Below are 26635 nucleotides of genomic sequence, written 5' to 3'. Positions count from 1 at the left end.
ATGTCTACAGTTCTAAGTAAACTCCATTAGTAACGAATTTCGTTTAATATCAGTGCATAACACTACTTGCTTTGGAGATATCTATTCGTGCTAGATGACGTACCTGTAACCAAGTGGCGTCCCATTTCCTAGGGCTATGTAGCCCTTACCCCTTACTTTCGAGGGCCAAGGGCTAGGGGTAAGTTAAGGGGTAAGAGGGAGTATTGGGATTCGGCCTTAGCCCTTCTTAATTATACAGTCTCATTAGTTGGTGTATAGCAGAGAGGCTAGAGTGACTGACTTGTTACCTTATGCTCATGAGTTCAAATCCCCGTTCAGCCTATTGCCTATGGCCAAACATTAAGTCGTTTTGCTCTCTTGTTGTCCTAGTCTCGATCTTCTACAGCAGGGGTGTCGAACTCCGGTCCTCGAGGGCCGCTGTCCTGCATGTTTTAGATGTTTCCCTGATCCAGCTCACCTGATTTGAATGAAGGGTCGTTATAACAAACCATTTAATTGAATCAGGTGTGTTGGAGCAGGGAAAAATCTAAAACATGCAGGACAGCGGCCCTCGAGGACCGGAGTTTGACACCCCTGTTCTACAGTGTACATGTTTATAATATCACTACCCATAGTTCGTGACCATAGGTGAGGGTAGGAACGTAGATGACTGGTAAATAGAGAGCTTCGCCTTTAGACTCAGCTCCTTCTTCACCACGACGGACCGATGCAGAGCCCGCATCACTGCGGACGCCGCACCGATCCGCCTGTCGACCTCGCGCTCCATTCTTCCCTCACTCGTGAACAAGACCCCGAGATACTTGAACTCCTTGGTTCAGGATCTCCTCCCCGACCCGGAGATGGCACTCCACCCTTTTCCGGTCGATTACCATGGCCTCAGATTTGGAGGCGCTGATTCGCATCCCAGCCGCTTCACATTCGGTTGCAAACCGCTCCAGTGAGAGCTGAAGGTCACGGCCCGATGAAGCCAACAGGACCACATCATCCGCAAAAAGCAGCGACCCGATCCTGAGGTCACCAAACCGGACCCCCTCAACACCCTGGCTGCGCCTAGAAATTCTGTCCATATAGGTAATGAACAGAATTGGTGACATAGGGCAGCCCTGGCGGAGTCCAACCCTCACCGGAAACAAGTTTGACTTACTACCGGCAATGCGGACCAAACTCTGGCACCGGTCGTACAGGGACCGGACAGCCCCGATCAGGAAATCCGGTACCCCGTACTCTCGGAGCACCCCCCACATGAGCCCCCGAGGGACAAGGTCGAACGCCTTTTCCAAATCCACAAAACATGTGTAGACTGGTTGGGCGAACTCCCATGTACCCTCCAGGACTCCGCGGAGGGTATAAAGCTGGTCCACTGTTCAGGACGAAAACCACATTGCTCCTCCTGAATCCGAGGTTCGACAATCCAACGGACCCTCCTCTCCAGGACCCCTGAATAGACTTTCCCAGGGAGGCTGAGGAGTGTGATCCCCCTAAAGTTGGAGCACACCCTCCGGTCCCCCTTTTTAAAGAGGGGAACCACCACCCCGGTCTGCCAGTCCAGAGGCACTGTCCCCGATGTCCACGCGATGTTGCAGAGTCGTGTCAACCAAGACAGTCCTACAACATCCAGAGCCTTAAGGAACTCCGGGCGGACCTCATCCACCCCAGGGGCCCTGCCACTGCGGAGCTTTTCAACCACCTCGGCGACCTCAGCCCCAGAGATAGAAGGGCCCCCCCCGATGTCCCCAGACTCTGCCTCCACGTCGGAAAGCGTGTTGGTGGAATTAAGGAGGTCTTCGAAGTATTCCTTCCAGTCTTTGTGGTTTCTCAATTAAAATAAAATAAAAAACTAAAATAAAGTAAAATTATAATAATAATAATAAAAACTACAGAATAACAAAATACAATAACTCAACAGAATTGATCAAATGTAACACATAAGCAATAGTGCAAGTCAAACACAAGCCGCAATCTTTGCGGGAATACAAAGCAAATCTATAAAAACAATAATATAACTACTACCAGTTGTTAGGCCCTTCTGAGATAAAAATGTGTTAAATGCTTTGGTAAAAAGGTAGGTTTTAAGCTGTCTTTTAAAAATGTCTTGTGTATTTGCTTCTCTGATATTTATGGGTAATTTGTTCCATAGTTTTGGGGCGTAATTGGCAAAGGCAGCATCACCAATCTTCTTATGGCTGCTTCCGGCGACCTCTAATAGGCCTGCATTTGATGATCGCAGTGTTCTAGCTGGTGTGTAGTTTATAAGAGAGTTAGCAATGTAGCTAGGTCCTTGTCCGTGTAGAGCTTTGTATGTGAGGAATAGGACCTTAAAGTCAATTCTGAAGGTAACAGAGAGCCAGTGTAAAGTAGCTAGGACAGGACTAATGTGTTCTCTCTTAATAATCTAGCTGCAGAATTTTGAATGAGCTGTAGTCTTTCAGGTTTTTTTTGGGAAGACCAGCGAAAAGTGCGTTACAGTAGTCCAGCTGGCTGGATATAAAAGCATGAATTAACTTCTCTGCATCATTTTGGTTTATGAATGGTCGTACCTTTGCTATATTCCTCAGGTGAAAGAAAGCAGTTTTGGTCACTTTATTAATGTGGGAGTTGAAATTCAAATCTGAGTCCAGGATTACACCGAGACTTGTCACCTCTGGTTTAAGCCAGGGGGTTAAACTTCCTAGATTCTTAGTAAGCATCTCTCTTTTGGATTCGGGGCCACATAGTAGGACTTCAATTTTGTCTTCATTTAATTTAAAAAAGTTATCATTCATCCATTTGTTTATTGCCAACAGGCAGCTGGTAATGGAATTGATGGCCGTTGCATCGTTGGGTTCAGTGGATATATATAGTTGTGTGTCGCCCGCATAGCTATGGAAATTCATGTTATGTTCTCTGATTATGTCACCGAGTGGTAACATATAAGGAGAAAAAAGTTATGGACCTAGGCAGCTTCCTTGAGACTTGAAAGAAGACTTACAATATCCTATAAAAAGATAATACTCTGCCCTTTCTATTCATAACATTTCAACAGTTGGTGTGTAGCAGAGAAGATAGAAAGACTGACTTGTAACCTTATACTCGTGAGTTCAAATCCCCATTCAGCCTATTGTTGTTGGCCAAACATTAAGTAGTTTTGCTCTCTTGTTGTCCAACTCTTGACCTTCAACAATGGACATTTTTATAATATTTTGCCATTTTGCGGAGGAGCCCGCATCGCTGCTTGCAGCTATATTTACATATTGGAATAGACACAGGTAAAAAGTCATTCAGTAAACTGGCTATGTGTCTCTGAAACAACAAAATAAAGAAACTGCACATTGCCATTTTGACATCGCCATGTAGAGGGCACCATTTAGTAAGCATCATCAATAAAATGCAGTATGTTTTTTACTGTTTTCAGTTTTAACTAATGTTCCTCAACCCTTCACACTCAGAGTATGATGTCTTTCCTACAACTTATCTCAAATTGATGGCTAAATCCCTGCACTTGCCCAACAAATGTATAGACCTTACAGAGAACTACGAACTTTAGGTATATAGGGTGGGCTCTTAATGTTCTCTTAAGGGCAGGACATCAATACATCAATTTCATGTACTTCATGAGACTTCATTTTCCAAATCTCATCAATTTTCTACCGCTGTATTTTACGTGAGTGTTACGAGCAATAGATGAGAGTCATACAATGTAGTATTAGATTACACATGCAAATGTAAACACATCAAAAGATTACATTTCATTTAGGACTTTGGCCGGTTAATTAAGGCAGAGGACGTTCTCAAAATGTCCTTTTTATGATTTACATATCCTGTATTCGTCTAACAATAACTAGCTACTTGCATTCGCCAACAGAAGTTAGCATGTTGGACTGACTGGCTTCTAATGACACTTTAAGCGCGCACAAGGTTTATTTACATCCAAAGCTCGCAGTAATAAAATGTGTCTTTACCATGGGGGTATTCCAGGTAGCGGGTTTAACAAACTCTGAGATTAACCCTGAACTATGAGTTGAGTTACTCTAACATGGGAAACTCCAAAAATTCGGTTCCACAAAAGCTGATATGAATTTGTTAACTCAACTCGGAGTACGGCAACTCCGAATTAAGCGCGTGCATGAATACTACCAAAAGTAGGGTGACCAGACGTCCTCTTTTACCCGGACATGTCCTCTTTTTGAGACCTAAAAAATGCGTCAGGCAGGGATTCAAAAATCGTCCGGGATTTTGCCTCGTCGGATATTTGTGTTTCTCTGGGTCTTTCACAAACTAATTATTACGCCCGGCCTATACATTTTGGAAGTGTATCTCCCTTACGTTCCACCTTCTTGCGCGAGCTCTGACCGTAGAGAGAACAGTCATTGTTCAACCGCCTTTTCAGTGTTGCCAGATGCACGATAATTATCCTCCAAATACGATGATTTTGAGCCTTTGGTATGATACCATTTCCAATCTGGCAACGATGTGAGCACCGCCTTTGTTGAATATATGAGGAGTACTGAACAGTGTCTTATATTTCTTATGTTAATATGTGACCATAAACAATTTATTATTTAGAATGTTGTATTTGTTATCATTATTGCTTTAATATATGGATAAGACACATTAAAGACAATTAACAACCACTGAAAGCCACAGAAGCACTGGACTGAATGCCCCCAAAATTGCCCCCCCCCCCACCCCACCGCCGCGCGCGACGAAGTGTCCTCTTTTTCACAAACTCTCTGGTCACCCTACCAAAAGCGAACATCTATGGAGCTCCGATACTAGGATTCACCATGGCAACCGACGACAAAAAACGTTGTCATACTTCACCACACTTTAGATATACGTTTTATTTCGTGTTCAGGGTCAATCTGAGCACATATTCCGGAAAAAAAGCAACACGGCTGTAGCAGCGTAGCCTTTAGCTACAATTGGCGTGGGAAACAGTTGCTGCCGACTGCCGAGTCAATGCATTTACTATTTGAATGCAATAGCCAGTCCATACATTGAACATTTAACCCCACTGTCTGTTAATATTACAGGACAAAAAGTGTTGGACTTAATAAAATAGCATCTTCAATGTTATATTAGGCTACATATAAAAACATACTACGAACAGGTAATGCATATTTTGCTTATAGGCTACGCTTGTAATTGTAGCCTCGACGTCACCATGGTTTTAATCATATTCGACATGATACAAAGTTTAAATATCAATTGGTGCCTATTTCAACTTGTAGTAGCAGTTTCCCTCAACAGAATGCTTTTTATCAAAGGATGATGATGATGATTAAGATGACGAAGAGACCTAATGACTGCTGCCGCAGAAATGGATGCAGAGAATTACTATGTATGGTAGCTACTGGTCGTTCTCTCGCCATGTACTTTTATTTACATTCTTTTTTTGTAATTGTCAGTTACACTGACATTATGAGAATAATGAATATAAAAACGATTTGCACATTCTCCCAACAGGGCATGCTGTAAACAGTGAGATGTTCATTTAATGGCAGGTGAATTTTGCATGTGGAACAGTGAAATGTAGCTAATGTAATCTCATGTTAGAAGTAAATTAGTTGTACAAACTGCACCTCGTGAAGAAAGTGCTAAAAACTGACCAAGAGATGGTGTAGGCCTACTTATGATAGAATAATAAAGGCTAATCTCGAAAAAGATTTACTGGAACACCAGTTACGAGAGGATGCATGGTCACAGGTGATGTTAGTAGTAGGAACAATAACCTATATGAATATTAATAGTTGCATTTTCTGAATTTCCATTTTGACCAAGAAATGGTGTACTTAAGGCAGAAGAATAAAGGCTGATCTTGTAAGGCTATCCACCTGCCCCCACCTCTCATATGGTAAAATATGGAGTTACTGGATGGAGTCTCAACTTGATGGCTCTCACATCTCATTGTGTAACTTACTGTAGCATTGCTAGTCATGTTGATAAGTAAGGGTCAAGATTCTGGGGTGATTGTAGTTGTTCTTAAGGAATTGTGAAGCATTGTTCTGTGGATTATTGATCTCCTGAGACGTTCTCCTCAGCTCTAGCTGGTCCTACTCCTTCTTCCTCACTCTTGCTTTCTATCTCTGGTTTACAATAATCATGGTAGAGTAGGCATAAGAGTTAACCTTCATTGATATCATTCATTTGCAATATGATAACAATTATTCAACCTTAATTTGACGATTCTTGCTCTGATTTAACTCAAAAATCAAAATAGTTAAATAACTGTAATTCCATTGGTATTGGCATAATTTGGTTAATGCTAATACACTGTTCAGTTTCCCATCTTCCTTCAAACCATAGGGGAATTACTTTCGGTTGTTTGGCCAATATTAACCACCTACAATGTTGAAATAGATTTGCTGAAACACCAGTTTCAGGATGGTACATCATGTAAATTGTAGGAATTATATGAATCATGTAAATTGTAGGAACAATAGCCGATAGAAATAGGTTGGGCTACTCATTGTGATTTCTATTTGTAGGCAATGAAGAAGACCAAATACAATTTCAATTATTTGTATTTATTTCAGTGCCCAAAAGCATTTGGTCAATTCTGAGTGCATGTCCACGGCATGTAACACTAGCTATGAAGGCCCAAGGGCTGAGAATGTTGCTAAGATAAATTACAGATTGTGACGGGAAACGGTAACGTTAACTTAGGTATTCATCAGGGAATTAAAGCACGTCAAATCGCAATCTTAAAATCGTCTCCCAGCGTATAATTAAGCAAATTACATTTAGTTCGAGATTGCTCGGCTGAACCAGGAAATGATATGCCGTGTCTGCCAAAGTTATCGGGCTCATAAAGTGGGAGGGGATCGGTAGAAACGCAGAGTTTGGCATGGAAAACCTGCTAGCGAGCAGATTAGTTTCACGGAGTAAGTTACCATGGAAACTTACCAAAAGGTTTCGTTACCTCTCCTTCTGGAACGTGGAACTCGGAGTATGCCTCTTTTCAGGGTTAAACAACTCAAAGTTTTCACTAAACCCGCTACCTGGAATACCCCCCTGGCCCCCTTTTATATTCATTCTTTGTGTTTGTTATGGGAGATACTGATACATTTTGGGTGTTTTACCTTACCTTAGTTGTATATTGTCAGTATTAGGTTGCTAGTTTGATTTTTGTTACATTTGAATAAAAGGACATAACTTGAACATAAGTATTTATATAAATGTACATTTGAGTCACCAGTTGCCACTGGTATCTACTGTTGTCTAGTCACATCATCACAACCAAGTGTCATGTCTTCATATCAGCAGTCAAATCTTTGAATATAAAGAATCACCAAGAAGTTGTGTTGTTTTTTTGCAGTCCGTACTGACGCCTCAGAGGATTTGCAGCGGAGGTTGAGGGCGGTGTCACAAACCACATCCTGCCCTTACCAGCCAACTGTGTCACGTTGCAGTCAAACTTCTTCCTCATCCGAACCGTGATATGCGGCTGGTTGTTCAAGATATTCCATGAAGCAAGAGGGGGTTGTGCCAATAACATTAAAGAGGAAATCAATTGGGAAAGAAGAATACGCAGTGAGATGACAATATTGGGCCAATAGGTATGTTTTTTATTTTGTTTATTGTGAAGATTTGTTATCAGTGTAGTGTTCTTTTGTAATGTTATGGATACATTCTTACAACAATACAAACAGTCAAACAGTAAATGCTTGACTTCTAAATGGACAATTGTACATTTGACATTATCAGTAAAAACATTTTTTTGAGGATTTAGATAATGTCCGTTTGTTTTGTGTTCTAACTTTTGATTTCTCTCTTCCTCTGCCTTTCCATTTCCCTTTAAAAGACAGATAATGAGAATGTTTCAGAATGTTCTGCTGCTGTGCCTTCCACACCTCCTTGCCACTCTTAATCTCTTCTCGGAAACCCCCAATAAGACAGAAGCCACACAATCATCAGAACTTGGGAGCTATGCTTACACAGAACAACATCAGCCCTCATCCCAGTCAACTGCTGACTACTTAAATAACCAGAGGGACATGTTCAGTACTCAAGAGAGGTTTACCATCAGTTTAGCAACTGACAAAAATGTAGACGACACAACTCATGAAGACATTGGAGGAACCGAAACCAATGCTTCTTCAACTGTTCTAGCAAGCAATGAACGCACACCTTTAAAGGAAAATAAATCAGATGTTGAAACAAACTTTTTTCCAACAGGAGTAGCCCATCACACCCCTGCAGACTTAGGAAGTATGCCTGTGGTGGATAGTATCCCAGAGGATACCAACTGGACACAGATCAAGACAAAAACTTCAACAAACATAGAGACAGGTCCGAACAAAGACACAGATATTGGGTTAAGCAACAATATGGAGGGGGTCTCACCCTCCAGTATAGTGACAGTTACAGACACTTTAGATGTAATGACAGGAGCAGAAAGAACAACTATCAAATTACAATACCCCAAGGACCATGTTAAAGTAAGTGCTCATGTGAATGGGTTACGGTTAGATGGTGCAGTAAAGCACCTAAACAAAGATAATGACCCTGACACCCATACAGATGCACTGCTACATAGCAGAATTGTCACACATTCTAATCAGGATTCATTTAATTTAAGTAACCATCCTCAGCCACGCTCACAAATAAAATGCACATTTCTGGACATATTGTCGAGAACACACACACGGAAACACTTAGTAGGGGTTTCAGATGAGAACAGAAGAGCTGACAACATGACTTTGCTTCTGATAGCCAAAAATGCAATGGGCATCCTACCCCCTCAAAGTACTGTACCTCATTGCAAAGATGTAAACAGGACATCCTCACCTCTTCGATCCTCTAGGCTGATCTGTTTTATTGTTCTGTGGGCCCTCGGAGTGACCGCTGCTGTCTTTCTCGGTCTGACTATCTTTCTGCGGGTGTGCTTGTCTGTCCAGAAGGAGAGGGGTCGGAGGGGAAGTGGTAGACTAAGAGAAACTGCTAAAGGTTTGGATATGCAGAGTTTGTGGGTGGCCCAGAAGTCATCGGTGGAGGAGAGAGTGGAATTTTGGTATGCCAATGGAGCAACAATGGAATTTGACAACAGGGGGAAAGATAGTGAGAAGGGAAGACTAAAATGGGAGAGGGGGGAGGGCTTTTGGGCTCAGCCTAAAGTGACACTGGATGACATTACAGAATTTTGGTATGTGAATGGGAGAGCATTAACTGAGACACAGATATAGACTCACTGTGAAAATGAAGAAGACTGCATTACTGTGCTGTGTCTGCACGGACAATGAAAGAGTAGAGTTCAGATTTCTTGTGAATTCTTGTGGTATGCTACTTCATTGAAACCAGATATTACCAAAGGCATCTTGTAAATATTATTCGAAGTTTTATTTTTGGATGTTTTGTACTGGAACACCATGTGAGGAGTACTGTTTGATATTCAGCTGGGAATAAACTAATCTAACTCCAACTGTGAAATGTGTATTTACAAGTACCTGTAATAAAGTATACAAAACTGACCCCCAGATGCTAGGCATAGAGTGGCATGCCCATTGCATTGCAAGTAGTGACTCAGAGACTTGGATGATGATCAGTTGATAGCCCAGTTTATTTTTGCTCATTGTATCATTACCAAAGTGTGTGTAAAACACGTACAAAGAGAACCAGTAACGTGTAACCATCTAATCGTAAAATAACCAATTTGTAATAAGAATTAAATACAAATCATTGCAAAACATAACTTATTTTTAGCCAAACATAAAGGCAGTCGCAGTCAAATTAAATGGCATACGTATGGTGTTCATGGGAGCTTGTATAGTGAACATAACGCCAAAGTCCAGATGCGTAGACAGTCTATGTCTAGACTGCAGGAGTAAAGTCTAGTGTTTGCTCTATGAAACTTTGAAAGTGCCATCTTAGTCTTAATTTAAACATAGTTCTTTCAATACCATTCAATTTTTGGCATCTAGCTATTAAATGTCATTAAGCTGATAAAGCTGAAATAATGTCAAGATCTCTTAAGACATACTGCTATACATGTTAGGCTTAACATAACATTTTAAAGTCAATTCAACTGGATAACAAACTCGTGTGAGTTTTTAAAATTGTTCTGTACTTTGCTGAAGCAAATCCAGACACAACCTAACAAACCTATGCTTAGAAATTGTGGCTGAGGAATTATATTGATCTCCAGTCAAAGTTTACCTACTAAACCATGAAGTAGTTTCTATTAAACACGTTATTTCTTGCAATTATGATTTGTCTGAACTAGGCATTTATGGATATGCCATTGATCCTGAATGTTTATTTTTACAATTTTCCATTGTCATAGGTTTGCTGCTACAAAGTGCACCTATGGTCTTGACTTGGAGTAGAAATCGATCAGAAATTAGATGTACAGTGCGGATTAGTGCCGTAAAGGCACATTGGATGTGACAAGTATAACATTCTGACTAACTGGTGACTGGCTACAAACGCATTGGCAAAGTGTGATGGATAATAAACTGCCATGTGACATTTAAGGACTTCCTTCTCACTCTCTCATTCTCACACTTTCAAATGGCCTCCGCCCTTTGTAGCAATAACAGACACACAAACACACACACACACACAGATACATACAAGTACAGACAAACACATTTAGAAAAGCACACATACTCATACAACGTATATTCATGTGCTTAGCTTGCATGAAACATGCATCCCACTAATTCAATTTGACAGCTTCCCACAAAAAATTATATCTTCTCCTTTTCTTGAGAAATAAGCACAAACGTATTTAGGCACACAGTTACTTGGCACCTCTCCAACCACACCTATCTTGGTATTGCAGTTACAAAAACAGGACTGAGAAGATAGACGACTTACAAAAAACGGGGACAGATACCGAGAAGAGAGACAAAAAAGTGATATATTTTTAAAAAAAAAATGGGCATAACATGCCCATAAGGTTATCGTGGCTTTTCAGCACGTTTGCAACTTTAACTGTTCGTCTTTTGAAGACACTGGTAAGTGAATTGTGTGAACAGTCTTTCAGCTTTGCAGAGACTATAAATAATTGAATATGAATGCTTATGGCTTTGATGGATGGATGTGGATATTCAATATCATAGTAAGAAAAGTGAAGAAAGCTGGATTGCTGTTTTAAAACATTTGGGTAGCGCCATGAGTACGATTTTCACTTCACGTGGTCTTCCACTGCCTTCATTCTTAAATAATCAGTATGTTAAGGCCATACCTTAAGACTTAAGTAATTGAAGGTTTTGTGTTCCATTTTAATGTTTCTAGTAAACATCTAAGGTAATTGTAAGTAATAGGCACTAGTAGTGACTTCCTTAAATTTGTGGTGAAAATGAGCATTTAGCATCTGTACAACAACACAGATAGTTTAAAGAGGCCAGCCAGTGACAAAGGTGAGATGATTGATTAACCTTTCATGTCTCCCTCTCCTCTTCATCCTGTTCTCTTTCAGTCATGAAACACATTCCTGTTTGAACAACTTATACTGCAATCACTTGCTCGGCACAGTGTGGGATGACAACAGAACAAGGGTGGGTAAAGAGGAAGCAAAGGGTTGCAGTTTTCTAGCCTAAAGAATCTGCTCACAAATACATCACAACTTGAACGAAACTGAGCTGAGAAGAAAATAAGGGGTTTACACTGAAGTTCCCTTGTGTTCAGGCACAGTGAAAACATATTTTCACCAACAATACCTCTCTTATACTTCCTAAAGGAAGAGAGGGAGAGTTTTGTATTCTGAGAATACGAAAGAAAAAATCATAACTTCAAAGGAACTTTATGCACTCTGACCTTTTGTGAACCCTTCCTGTCCTGGTGCATTATGGCATTGATGAAGAAAGATGAGTTCATTCTTTTCCCAGTCATTATTTTCCTCATTTTACCTGGTCACCCTGCCCAAGACATTGAAAGCACCACAGTTGTGGGTGCCACCATGACAGCTCCCATAACTGTAGACTCTTCGGTCAAGATCATCAGGAAAACATTTACACCGTTAGATGTTACCTCAGCAATGGTACCTACTGAACCCCCTCTGATGACATCACCTGCATCTACAATATCAACTACAGCAGCATCTACTCCTGAGAAGACCACCACAGTGCCAACTGAGAAAATTGACAAAACTAATTGGGAAGCAACCACCACCCATGTGTTTATCCCAGTGAGCTCAATTGATGCTAAAAGCACCACAATTTTGCTGCCAGTCTCTAAAGTGTCCACAACCTTTTCAGTGAAAATTACAACGGAAGTTTCCCACATTGCAACAGAGGGCCCTGCATTGGACACAACCACTCCACTTGAACCCACTACGCTCCAAGACGTTTTGCCAACTGTGGTTTCCCTACTGCCAAACACTTATCAGAAGCTGTTGACTAATGACCTCACTGCATGGTCTTTTCAAACCACCACTCCTTCCACAGAGGGCTCCCCCACACTGTTAACAGAATCAACTACCCCCATTGTGATGCGTATGCATACAGGCAGGTTCTCTAACCCCAGCACCACAGACACCTCTAGATCATCGCTGGATTCAGTCCTAATTGAAGATCCCTTAAAACCAAGCTTATTATGGTCAATTATTGTCACCACTCTGGTTGGTGTGATAGTTGTGGCTGGAGTTATGTGTCTCTACTTGTTTGTTAACTTAAAAAGACCCAAACGGACCAAGCACTTTGGCTCCAACCTACGGAATGGGCATGGGTCCAAGCGCAAGAAAATGGCAGAGGAGGATGCATGGGCAGGACCAGTGAACCTGGGGAACGGAGAAGGAGAGGAATGCGATGGTGTGGAGGAGGGGGGAACCTGGAGGACAATCACAAGGAGGCCAACGGGACAGAGGTGGTTCTCAGCACGTTTATCGCTAATGAGACTGACGGAGGGAGGGGAGGGCCTGATAGTGGGGTAGGAGGACCTGGGTCAGTAGAGGCCCAACGATGGGAGGAGGAGGCACCACTTTTGTACATCGATGAAAATGTGAAGAGGGAGACAGGGGCTACTCAGAAAGAGGAGGCTGCTCTCTTGCCCTCTAAAACTAACTCTGAATATGAGAAAGAACAGAACAATGGTGAAGACATGAAGGTGGGCGGGACAGAGAAAGTAACTGAGGATGGAAAGAGTGAGAGAGAAGGGTTGAATGGAGGAGCAGCATTCTGCATAACCACCGCAGTTTAACAAACCTAACAGTTTGTATATAAAACATTTAAAATGAAGGTTGTATTGTACATTCATTGTTATTCTTTACAAATGTATTGACATTTGTAAAAAAAAAAAAAGAGTTTTTTTTATATATAATTAAACTGCCTATGTTATGGTTTAGTCAATTTCTCCTGTTGGAGAGCATTCTTTCACATGGGACAGAGGAGGCTTTCTTGCACAAACACTTCAGTGCCAGCTGGTACTGTATAAGTGGGGGTACACAGATTTGGTTTGAGCCAATAGTGAAGTGGATTTTCCCATTTCACTTCACACAGGTGTCCTGTCACCATACAGGAGGGTAACTTTATAAACATAGACTCAAACCTTTATATTTGCCTAATATTTAGCCTTTTGTTGCAATTTTGTTTTAGATATGTTTTAGCTATTTATGCCACTGCAGCTGTTGCTTGTGTAGTTACTGGACGGAGGACAGAGAGAGGAGAGCAGGAATTAGAGAATGCAAGGAGAACAAACAGTTACAATGATATTAAGAATGAGGTCCCCACCGGTCAAGTGTGGACTAGTGCAGCAATTTAGCAGACCAAAAAGGGTATTTGATGCAGCCCTAGACACTAAGACAGCTCCAGCCCCCCTCGGTTGAAACATGAAATAACCCGAAGAATAACCCGTCCCCCGCCCGTCCCCCGTCGTCTCCAACTAGAAACTGGTTAACTTTTTTTTATAAATTCAAGTAATATGATACCTATATCATATTATAGACATATAGACAGGGGCGGTTTTAGTCACGGGCAGACGGGTTGCCATGAGGAGAGGGGTGGCATTTTTCTTTTTTTTGTGTGTTTGGCGCCCTCTGCAGACATAAAAAAGTAGTGCGTTTGCGGTATTGCACAACCATTGTCGTTCGCTTGTTTGGGGCGGCGGCCGGGGGGCGGGTTCAGGGGAAAACCTGCACCCGGGGTGCCAAATGTGCTAGGACAGCCACTGCATATTGATTCTTTATTTGTAATTTAAAAGTTAGATATGATACATATACACAGATACATACATATACTCGCTCTGATACATATACCCGCTCTGGATAAGAGCATTTGCTAAATGACTAAATATACAGACAAACACACACTCCAGGTTTGCAGTAAAAGTACACACACACTTTGGCAGCCGTAGAACTGACTAAACAAAAAGGTTTTTAACCTAACTTTGAATGTCCAAACGGTATCAGCCTCCTTAATTGAGACAGGTAATCTGTTCCAGAGAAGGGGTGCTCTATATGAGAACGCCCTGCCTCCAGCAGTTTTTTTAAATACATTTTGGGAACCACCAGATAGCTGGCATCTTGGGATCTTAGTGTCCTTATGAGGTGATAGGGTGCAAGGATACCAGAGAGGTATGGTGGTGCTAATCCATGGAGAGATTAAATCATCTTCTACTGCTCTCCTCATACTTTCTCTCTCTGATTTACAATAATCATGGCAGAGTAGGTACGATTTAAAAACTTCATGTTTGCCTTGTACACATGGAGTGAAATACAGTGAACACTCACTGCCAGTGAAACAGAGGAAAAAGCTAGAGCTTTTTTTTCACATGGTTCCGGTAGTTTGCTGTAGTTCCTAAAACCCCACTGCTGTCCCCTGTTTGAATGGTTTTTGACAGGACAGACAGCAGCACCATCTTGATTCACTGAAATTGTTGGTACATTACAGTTTTTGGGGTGTGCTTGCCTTCGGCGAGCACAAACCATTGTTATCTCACATATTTATTAATATTATTATTATTATTTTTTTTGCCCCCCTAAAACGTTGTCAATATTTGGACTACATAGACAACCTAGGTGTCAAACGTTTCGTCTTGGTAGCGATTGAGTTGCTTGTATTTGGATTTACGTTCTGTTGCACAGTTTAGGAGGTTGCAACGTTTTTGTGGGGACAAAGTGCCTTTTGTCGACGAAGGGTAATCTGTGCTAGCCACGTCAACACACGTTAGCAACGACGCATGGATACAACGTGATAGAAATTCTAGCTCGCAAATTGGAGCTTGGATTACGAGTGAAAAATACCACCCCCAAAAAATCACAACCATTTGGCTTTTTAGAGAAAGCGATTTCGAGTGGAACTGCAATCTCGCATTTTTTATTTAGGTTGTGACAGTCTTTCAAATTTGAGCTAGTGCAGGTCGCCCGTGAGACCGCCTCTTGCAACGACGCATGGATACAACGTGATAGACTTTCTAGCTCGCAAATTGGAGCTTGGTTTGCGAGTGAAAAATACCACCCCCAAAAAATCACAACCATTTGGCTTTGTAGAGAAAGCGATTTCGAGTGGAACTGCAATCTTGCATTTTTGATTTAGGTCGTGACAGTCTTTGGAATTTTAGCGAGTGCAGGTCGCCCGTGAGACCGCCTCGTCTTTTAGGCAGCAGCCATGCTAGAAAGCGTCATAGTAGTATTTTTTGTAGCTAATTTTATAGTTCAATTTTACACGAAAAAACAAAGAGGGAAATTTCTATGACGATATGACTATTGTGAAAACAGCCAGGTGGTGAGATTTTAATATAGGTTGCTGTAAAAACGTTGATTTGTTTGCTTAGTGAGAGCCATAAATGGAGCCTGTCAGCCTCCATTTATGATTGCGGAAGCAATGTTGTCAACAGTGTTGACACTCAGTCAACTGTCGATCTGCGTCTGGTGAGTACTTTCTTAATTTCGTACCAGGGTCAATTCTACATATAAATGGACAGCAGTGTTTTAAAGATATGGCGATTGCGAAGACAACCAGCGGGTCAGCATAGTTTGTTATTTGTGTAAAACTTGGAATTTGAGTGAGACTGCGTCTTGTTTTGACGTTAGCCACAGTCACAGACTCGGCTCGCCCACTGGCAGTGTAGTAGGATACAGTGCTGTCTTCAATGCCACAGCTATGGCTAAACTTTATTGTCTTATTACACGGCTGTTCTTATTACTGTAGAATGCTCCATTCACTTGAATGGGGCTTCCCAACGTTCTGCGGTGAACAATTTTCTCATATTTGACCGTTGCTATGCACAGGGCTGCCAACTTTTCCAAAAACCTTGGCGTGAGATTTGGTAGCCCCCCCCGGGTGAGCTTTTGCGAGCTTCACTCCCCACAAAGGCGAGTTTACATGGCTGCATAGCCGCGGGAACATATTTTATCAGGGAGGTGCTGGCGGAGGCTTAATGTTGCGGGGCGGCAGGGAGGAACTGAGAGTAAAAATCGGCCCTGGACTTTGATCCAGATCGGCCCACCAGAACTGGCCCCCATATACGCCACCACAGCTGCCCTGCTAATACAAGCATAGTCTGTGTTCAATGGGATGCGAGTTAGGGAGTTCAATCCTTAAAGCGAGCGCGCACAGCGCGCAAGCCGAACATTTGGGCCTTTATTTGAGCGCAAAATAGTTGAGCTTCATGTAAAATAAACAGCCGTTTTTCAATTGGTAAAACCTTGTCTAGTGAAGATGATTTCTTTGTCTCTTAATTTTTCAGCCCCACCCTACGTTTCTTACCCTGGTTTTCCATAGTTATTCTTTTCCCGGTGCTCCCGAATGCCAGTCCGCTTCTGCGGAGCTGTGCCACGGTGGTGGATTTTTAAGTCATATAATTTTAAATTCTCATAATGTCAGGGGGTGCTGCAGCACCCTTGAGCACCCCTAGCACTCGGTTAACCTGCTCGTCGTCCGTTAATGTTTACAACAGTTTGGCTACGTTGATACATTAAGATGCTTTTATGAATCAATATGTCCTACCAATTGAGAAACACTGTCCTACACATAATTAGACAAATGCAATATTAGACGTCCCATAGCCTACAACCTCTTAACCAGGTGCAACAGGTGTCTCGAGGATTAAGGAGTTGAAGAAGCAGATGCTGTGTCTTCCTCTTGTTGAACAACCAACAAGTTGTTTATATCTGAATACAATTTACTAAGTTACCTACTGAGCGATACCATCTGAGTGATACATGTCATTTTTACAAAATTAATATCAAGGGAACACAATGGTCAGAACTGCAGTCATACACTTAAATGCTTTTTAAAATATGTAAACACCAGGAGACTATGGGTAGCTGGGGCAGCCGCAAGCACACCCTCACAATTTCCCCAGAAATTGTACCCTCTCTAGTTCTCCATTGGTTTTGCATTTCATTTCATCTTGAAACAGAAATTACATTCTGAAAACATGGACAAACCTCCAAACCACTTGGCAATTGCTCACAACAGAATAGAATTTCTCATTCATTTCATCAAAATTGCAAATAATTAGTACAGTTAACCTACATTTAGCACAATTTCCAAGTGAATAGATCTTGTTGATCTAAACTGATTGTTGATTAATTGTTAACGAAAGAGGAGTTTCACACAACTCAGATGACCAATCAAACAGTATGTTTAGTTCCCCAACAGGTGCTGTCCATGACTGTAAATGCTGCCAACATGTATTTAAAGAGCTTGACCATACAGCACCAGTACAATTTCTGAACATGGAGGCACTTGGCCAAATAAATCAACAAAGGCAACTGCCTGCTTGAGGAAGAAGAGGAGGAGTAATAGTAAGGGAGTGTGGTGGTGGAATAGGGGGAAGAGGCTGAGGAGCACGAAGACACCAGGCTGTCCCGGATGAAATTCGGGCCACAATTATAGACCATATAACTATCCATGGTCTCACAATGGCGGAGGCAGGTCGCCGAGTGCAGCCCAATGTGCTTCGCTCTCGGTCTCCTCCATCATCCAAACCTTTCACAGGGAAAACAGGTATGTAGTCAGTCAATGATGAAATTATATGTAGTAGGACAGGACACTGTGCATAGCGCAATAAATATATTTACTTACACATTTACCTCTTCATTTAGTGTTTGTGTGTGTGTGTGTGTGATAGGCCTACAGTAATATCTTACCTCAATGGGATGTTATGATACCAAAAAATTTACAGAAAAACATTGTAGAAAATAAACTATGGAAGTATGGCAGTAGCATTTCAGTCACTGTGCAGTGATGCATTAGAATTGTGATAAAGTTACTATAGGTAAAACAACAATACAATTACATAGGTTACTCATTCTGGTATACAGAAGGTATATATTACGAATTGAGTGTTTCCTTTGAATTATATGTCTAGGATTGAACGACAACCTTGCAGGGGTGGCAGAGGAAAACGTCTGAATGAGCAACAAGAGATCTGTAACATGGTGATGGCAAATAATGCCATCACATTGAGACAGATCCGCGCTGCAATCTTAGAAGACAATGTCATATTCCAAAGTGTCAACTCTATATGCATCTCTACAATAGACCAGACATTGTAGAAGCATCAGATGACAATCAAGCCAATTAACAGGGTATCACTCTAATAGAGTGAAAGAGCTGCGGTACCAGTATGTACATGTAAGTCAGTTACTGGTTGTCCATCATTATAACCTTTTTACAATCAAGCATAGGGTACCAACGTTTTTGGCTTCAGTACCCACTTTAGCTGATTTGTGTATCCAGGTAATCCAGGTATGAAAGTATTTAATTTATCTGACTTCAACATTTCACTTAAAAACTGCAGCATACTGCATGATGCAATTATCATTATAATCCTTATTTTACAAAGAATATAACATACAATAAGAAAATGGGTCAAAGAGCTACAGTTAGTGCCTCCCATGTAAATGTATCTGATACTGTGGGGTTAATTGTAACATTTCAGTAAATCTTGTAATTGATGATATTCCCTTTCCCTTTTCTTCACATGTACCCCAGGTTTGGAACCAGGCAGGGCAATCGGGCAGCGCGCGTCAGTCATTGTGGATGTAAGGCGTCTTACTCCATCTTCCTTTCCTCCGCCCACTACCACACCCAGGTTAGCAGCGCATATCCATTGGGCCACGGCCAAGAAGGCGTCTTTAAAAGACGCGCGGATACGCACACACTCACCCCGGTTGTTGTATGATCAGTGCTGCTGCCACCCTCCACCTTCCCCTTCTCCCATGCTGTCTGTATGTTGTTTTCACCGGGGGGATTATATCTCTATTGCTCCCTGCCTCATATGTCAAGTATGGATGTGTTGCATCAAGGAGGCAGGAAGCGCTTCCTTTTGATCATCCACTCCGCCAAAGTTAAATCTACATGTCCATTTCATGTAACAATAAATGCTCAAATCTAATACGCGATTGTCTTGACTGAACTGGAATACTGGCCAGTAGTATATTGAACATGTGGAAAACATAGAACAGTCCTATGTAATTGTCTATAACTGTTTTATATTATGTGTATCTCTTTTGTATGACTGATTTGATGTTTCCTTGTTTACGCTATTGTAGAGAATAATGGCATTGGAAGGAAATGAGACCCATCAAATCCTTGTGTTTGTGGATGAAGCTGGCTTCAACCTGGGGTGCGTTTCCCGAAAGCATCGTAAGCCTAAGTTGATCGTAGAGTCCATCATACGATGGATCTTAGTTGTACGGGCCGTTTCCCGAAACCATCGTAGCTAAAGAGGCACTTGAAAATCGTCGTAGATCAACGAGAGCTCCAGACCAGTCGTAGATCGCTAAGTGCATCGTAGCACAGAGACTCAGTGGAGACACGCGTAGGCCGACCATGAAAACTACATTAAACTCATGCTGAAAGTTAATTCCGATGGAAAATAAGATTTTGTTGGTCCTCTTTTTACACCAGTTACGCTGGAACTGGGATATTTCTTAGTGAACCATACAAGTTTAACTGCCGAAAAAATATCAGAATCCGGTTTATCCTCAAGTAAATTTAGGTTACACAAAATAATTTGATTTAGTGGGTTTGGCGCATGCAATGAAGGTATTTAAAAAACAAATGTCAGTCTTATTCAAAATACTATAACATTGAAATATGGCTGTTGTAATGTGCAATAGAAACTAGAAATGCATTAACGTAACGCTTTTACGAGTACAATAACACAACAACAATTGAACATTGAAGATGTTTATTAGAATTATAGGGCTGGTAGCACGTCAAGCCCGGCGGATGAAGAGGCTGGTGGCAGAGCCGAGCCTGATGTTAGGAGATGGTGGCGCCCAGGAAATGGAAAGACTCCACAGGGTTGACTAGGAAGTCACACAGGGTGAAGGGGCTGGGAGGGAGTGAAAACTCGTACGAAAATCATAAAAGCCATTGAAGATAGCCTAAGTCCTGCACTGCAGACTTGTCCCCTCTGATATGGGGAATTGGATGTGGTCTGAGATGTGGCAAAGTAATGCAGTTGTGACAGCCTGCACAGATCTTGACACTGAGGCCTTGGCGAGCCCATGTCCATCTCCAATAACCTCCAGAAAACTGCCAATGGCATAGAACCTTAACACTGCCAGTAGTTGGGTTACAGGGGTCAGTGCAAAGGACCTCCTTGTTAGCCTCTGCAGGTCTGCTTCTATGTGGTTCAGGAGCATCATGATATCATGATGTCATCTGACATATCTTACACTCATAATGAGTATAATTGATCAACCATCAATTAAAGTAGAGTTGATTATTCATGTCAGAAACAATGATTCCATGTTGAAGACATGGGGTATTCATTACTTATGTGTTTGTCATTTGTCACAATGTCATTTGTGGCCAATATGTGATAATTATGAGATTGCAAACATGGTCTTGGGGAGCTGTTGGCCTATGCAAGATTGTAGATATAGTCAGCACTAGAAAATAAGACAGTAAATATGTTGGATTGAGATGCTTGTATTTGTACATTGAATTGTTTAGAATGCTAGCTGGGACATGCCATGTGTGATACAATTCATATGCATGGTTTTTAACCTTGTAGTTCAATCAAGTAGTAAATATAGGACTCATATATATATGCCTATGGAAAGTGCAGTACCAAGAAGAGTTAAAAACCAAGGCACAAGTAATTTGAGAAATAGTTGTTTTATGGGAGTTTGTTCTCCCTGCTCCTGCTCCTCACATGGATCTATAAGGTAAACATGTAAGGATTGGACAGGCAACACTGAATATATGATACAATACACAATTCAGCCTTTACTTAATTTAAATAAACATTGTATACTTTAGGCTATAAGGTAACCTAAATGTAACACTACCTTGTTGATTGGGCAGAAGAATAGGCACAGAAATGGAGGGCCTTGTGAACTTCATCTCTTCAAACAAAAGCTTCCTCACCTCAATTTGGAGACGAGCCCACTTAATTTCCAAGACCTCCTATTGGTATTTAGCATCCTGTGTCGCTGATTGCAAGGTCCTAACACCGGTGTAAAACTCAGATGCAGCATAGTTTGCACGTTCACCTTATTGTCTTTACCTTCATGTAGCATCACATTGAAAAGTACTCAAATAAGTAGCCTGTAATAAATGTAAAGTTTTCTGTAGCTACAGAAAATAGTTTTTTGTGTACCGTAATTCGTCAAATATTTTGGTTAACGTTTTAACTTTAAAGTCTTCAAGTTGCGTCAGAAGAATCACATTTCAGTACAATGGACAGCGTCTTGTTAAGTGCAACTTAAGAGATACGTACGATGGTTCTCCTTACGAGCATGTTCGGGAAACGCACGTAAGAAATAACGATGGATCGTTATTTTCATCGTAGAGAACCCTCGTAACAGCTACGATCCATCGTTATCGGGAAACGCACCCCTGGCCAATAACAAGACGTGGCCGTAATGTTATTGGCCACAGGGCAACGGTGGATGTCCCAGGCTAGCGAGGGGGATGAGGAGAAGCTCCTCATCTTCTTGGACCACCTTCATTTAGATTTGCTACCTGAAAATGAGAGAGGTCTTGTAGAGCCTTACCTACCCCAATACGTAATTGTATGGGACAATGTGAATTTCCACCGTGGCCCGCTCATAAGGGCATGGTTCACTACCCACCCAAGGATGGTCATGGTGTTCCCTATACCTTACTCTCCTTTCCTTTATCCAATTGAGGAGTTTTTCTCCGCTTGTAGGTTGAGAGTACATGAGGATTGGTCCCTGCTCCATGCAATGGATGCTGCATGTGAGGACATAACTTGAGATCAGTGTAGGGGATGGTTGCGACATGCACGCGCCGTTTCTTCCCTCGTCGTATCGCGAGGGAGAATATACGGTGTGATGTGGACAAGAACCTATGGCCTGACAGGCACCAGCATGTGAATGGCCAGGAGGGTGAGGACGGTGGCCACGAGAGGGAGGGTGAAAACAGCAACCAGTAAAGAATTGTTAGCACTATTTACAGCACTGTAGGCTGCATATCATTTTCATAGTTTTTTATATGTGCGTTTATATTGTGCTGTATACATTTTATTTTTACTCTGATGAATGGAAGTTACTTTATGTGTGTGAATAAAAACTGTTACAATTTCCTTGGCAGTTAAGTGCAATGTGTGATGTCAAACCTTGGAGGACACTCTACCCTAAAATCCTATTTCTTTATTTCAGTTTTATACACAACTTTATTATTTTTGTCTGCTCGACAAAAACAGTACAGTAACCATTGTCAATGAAGAACTGGGCTAAGACTGAAAGGTGGACAAGCGGGATATTTCAACAGTCCTCTGCCATAGTGACAAAACATCTAAACATTTTGATGTTTTGATGCTTAAACAATGCCAAAGGGACGGGTATTTTGGGGGCACTGACTGTTTTAATGAGAAGGAAATTAATAAACTGTTTTGGGAGAGGTATAAGCTTTTGCAGGTGAACCATGGTGCTGTGTAGCCTGGCTCTGCCCTCCTACGTACTTCCGCTAAATTTGGTTTTGCTTCTGTACTAGGTCTGGGAGTTTGTCTTTGAAGTCGGTTTTCCCCCCCCAAAAAATTGTAGGTCTAATCAGTGAACAGAGGGAGTGGCTGAGATGACGCTAATGTTGTGCACTAGTTTGAGTTGTAGTTCAGTAATGGCGGCGGAGAAAGATGCAAGCTAAGCTATTCTGCGGTTGTGGCAACGCTGCCAAATATCCATAAGTTAAAGGAGACATGAAATGCTGTTTTTGGATGCTTTTATATATGCCTTAGTGGTCCCCTAATACTGTATCTGAAGTCTCTTTCCCGAATTTCAGCCATGGTGCAGAATTATAGCCACTACGAGCCAGATGATCTGGGCGGGAAAAGCAGAGAGAGGGGAGGTAACCTTGCTCCTATCTATGTCACTAGGAGGAGATTTTCAAACAGAGCAATTGAGCCTTCATTTTGTCAAAGGCGGAGAAGAACACGCAGGGCTTGGTTTACACTTATCGAAATTTCTAGTCACTGGGGGACCAAAGGCAGGCTAGGGGAACTCATATTGATGTTAAATAACCTCATAAATGAAGTTTTCATGTCATGTCTCCTTTAAGGCCGGAGAAAGAACATTCCTTGCTAAGTATGTTGGTGGCCATGATGTCTTGGCCCTCCACCCCACGGGGTTCGGGAAAAGTTTGATTTTCTAGCTACGGCATCTAGCTCCGTTACAGTAGTGGTGAAGGGGTTGGCTAAGGCGAACGCTAGCGATTGGTTATGGCAGATCAGAGTGGCTCTGGACAGATCCAATAGTTTTAAACTTCAACAGAGTACCCGCCTGCAAGGAAGTTAACGCTTGTCAATGCAGCGATCCCAGACCCTCTGTACAAATGAAATGTACGAGGGTCTGGTTAGGACCAGGCTAGGTGCTGTGCCCAACCATCCACGTTATTTTGGCAAAAGCACCAAGAGTGTTAAGAATGTATGGTTTGTTTCGAGAAATGAGCCAAGGCAGTTGAGAAGGATCTTTGCCGTTTTTCGGGCACTGACTCTTTATATGGGAAGGGAATTTATTTTTGAAGGATGAGTGAACAGTTTTGGGAGAGTTATCATCTTTTTGCTGGTGAGCTATAGTGCTGAACTATAAGACAAATGATCTTACAGTTTTGAGAATGTAATTTTTGTTTCAAGAAATGAGCCAAACCAATGGAGAAAAACTGTAACACATAATATCAATTGGTTACTGGTGTGTTGTATCACGTATATGTCTAAAACTTTACTAACATTTATGTATATTACATTAACTTATAATACATAACGCAATATTGTGAAGCAGAGCTAAAAATGGCTATGCTAGCTACCTACTGTACCAACTGTACATACCAAACATTAGCCTAATGAGGACTATTGTTCCACTTACTGTTTAACCTTTGACTGTTGAAGCAAATGGGACTTATTAAACGTTTTTTATTCATCAGCCCACTTACAATTTACCACATTAACAACACTTATATTTGTAGTAATTGATGCAAGTTGAATCTAACTATTATCCAGGGCTGCCAACTTTTTCCAAAACCTTGGCGTGAGATATGGTGCGAGGGGCGAGCTTCACCACAACCCCTTACCCCTTCCCCTTAGTTTTGAGCATTCCCGTGAAAGCTAGTGGTGTCCCAATACTCTTTTTGAGCTAGGGGTAAGGCTAAGACTAAGGGGTATACACCCCTTAAAACCAAGTAAGATCAGGAGCTTACTTGAAACCTAAGGCTAAGGCGGCCAGATCATCCAGAGAGTCCGATAAATGTAATATTTTCGGCTTAATTTATTTATTTAAAAATTATGACAGTCTTGTTTTGTGTTATATACAGTCATGAACATATATATTTGCAACCATTTTCCTAATTGAAACGTTTCTAAAAATCGCTAGTTTGGTATGCTAATGTTACAGTGCTGAATTGCACAACAGTCCCGCATTTCTTTGACTAGCATGTCTACAGTTTTAAGTAAACTCCATTAGCAGTCTTTAATACAGTGTTTCTCCTACGTTGATTTTGTCGTGGCGGCCCGCCACGGCTAAATTTCTGCCACCACGGTATCAGAAATAGGGCTGTACAAGATTATAGGCCGTTGATCAGCAGTGATTGTTAGAGTGCATGTCGGAGAATAGCACGGAATTGCGCTTCACAGCGCGTGTGTGCGTCCTTGAGAACTGTAAGTCGTATAACTTATGTTTTCAGTTCATTAAAGCCTGTTATTGTATTAGTCTACAGTTATTGCAAATTTAAGTTAACTGGTGATTTTCGTTGTTTGTAGCCTATTCTTAGCTTGGTCCTAACCAGACCTTTGTACATTTCATTTGTACAGAGGGTCTGGGATGTCTCGATTGACAAACGTTAACTTCCTTGAAGGCGGGTCCTCTGTTGAAGTTTAAAACTATTGGATCCGCCCAGAGCCACTCTGATTTGCCATAACCAATCGCAAGCGTTCGCCTTAGACAACTCCTTCACCACTACTGTAACGGAGCTAGCTGCCGTAGCTGGAAAATCAAACTTTTCCCGAACCCCGTGGGGAGGAGGGCCACAACATCATGGCCACCAACAAAACTCAGCAAGGAATGTTCTTGCTCCGGCTTTAACCTATATTCGGCAGCGTTGCCACAACCGCCGAATAGTTTCGCTCGCATCTTTCTCGCCGCCGTTACTGAACTACTCAAACAAGTGCACGACATTAACGTCATCGTTCTCAGCCACTTCCTCTGTTCGCTGATTGGACCTACAAAAAATTTGTTTCTGGAAATCGACATCAGAACCGACATCCCAGACCTAGTACAGAAGCAAAATCCAAATTGAGCGGAAGTACGTAGGAGGGCAGAGCCAGGCTAGCCTGTTCTTCCCCTGCTAGCATAATTGCATGTCTGTTGATTCGATAGCGATTGCTGCGCTTGCTCACGTTTGTATTTTAGGTGCATTATTATGCTGAAGTAGTTTTTATTAATAGTAGGTATATTGTTATTATTTGCTACAGAATGCTTAGCCTATCAAGATCAAATGAAGTCGACAGTGTAGGCTACATGCTTTCGAGTACCTTGATCGATAGGCTAGGCTAGGGGAGAGCGGGGGCGAAAGTAACACGGGACGAAAGTAACAAAGCGATTTTCTCAGAGCCCTGACTTCATTTGCTTTCCAAGTTATGACAGCACCTTCAGCATGCAACCATTGATGGAACTGCCCAATTTCACGTGATGTCGTCATCGTTTGCCGCGGTTAGGTGCGGAAAGCACTTTTCGAGTGCGCAAAGTAAATTACTGAGGTGGTCCTTTTTTGCTAATTAGGATTCCTCCGTGAGGAGGAAACCTATTGTTATTGGTGGTTTTATTATTGTTATTGGTGGTTTTATTGGTGGCCAAGCCGCGAAGCGGCGAAGCCACATAAGTGATTCTACCTTTTCTTATTATTATTATTGGTGGCCAAGCCGCGAAGCGGCGAAGCCACATAAGTGATTCTACCTTTTCTTATTATTATTATTGGTGGCCAAGCCGCGAAGCGGCGAAGCCACATAAGTGATTCTACCTTTTCTTATTATTATTGGTGGCCAAGCTGCGAAGCGGCGAAGCCACATAAGTGATTCTACCTTTTCTTATTGGTGGCCAAGCCGCGAGGCGGCGAAGCCACATAAATGATTCTACCTTTTCTTATTATTATTATTATTACACTTCTTCTGTCATTGGAGTCTATGGCAGCCCCTAGAACCGTATGGTAAAAAGTTGTGAAATTTGGCACACTCATTAAGCACAGTCCCCTCTTTATATTCACCAAGTTTCATGTCTCCCATTGGAGCACTCTAGCGCCACCAA

At 41.8% G+C, this 26635-nt stretch overlaps 1 protein-coding gene across 2 annotated transcripts; it reads left to right on the top strand.

Moving 5' to 3' along the window:
* Nucleotides 1-7302: 7302 nt before the first annotated feature.
* LOC124488906 (zonadhesin-like) lies at nt 7303-14780 on the top strand. Of its 2 annotated transcripts, XM_047051447.1 has the most exons (3): nt 7303-7538; nt 7784-10937; nt 11402-14780. In XM_047051447.1, exon 3 carries the CDS (start codon nt 11771-11773, stop codon nt 12851-12853), a length of 1083 nt encoding a protein of 360 aa, XP_046907403.1. In that variant the 5' UTR covers nt 7303-7538; nt 7784-10937; nt 11402-11770; the 3' UTR covers nt 12854-14780. The 2 variants fall into 2 exon arrangements, with proteins under 2 accessions (XP_046907403.1, XP_046907402.1); XM_047051446.1 differs by lacking the exon at nt 11402-14780 and having other exon boundaries at nt 7316-7538; nt 7784-9455.
* The last annotated feature ends 11855 nt before the right edge of the window (nt 14781-26635 follow it).

The sequence above is a fragment of the Hypomesus transpacificus genome, unplaced genomic scaffold (assembly GCF_021917145.1).
Source record: "Hypomesus transpacificus isolate Combined female unplaced genomic scaffold, fHypTra1 scaffold_155, whole genome shotgun sequence".
NCBI lineage: Eukaryota > Metazoa > Chordata > Actinopteri > Osmeriformes > Osmeridae > Hypomesus > Hypomesus transpacificus.
This window is presented reverse-complemented; position numbering and strand designations above follow the sequence as displayed.

What these genes read in the sequence shown, in the direction of transcription:
- LOC124488906 (XM_047051446.1), top strand. Translation starts at nt 7,791, where the DNA reads ATGAGAATGTTTCAGAATGTTCTGCTGCTGTGCCTTCCACACCTCCTT.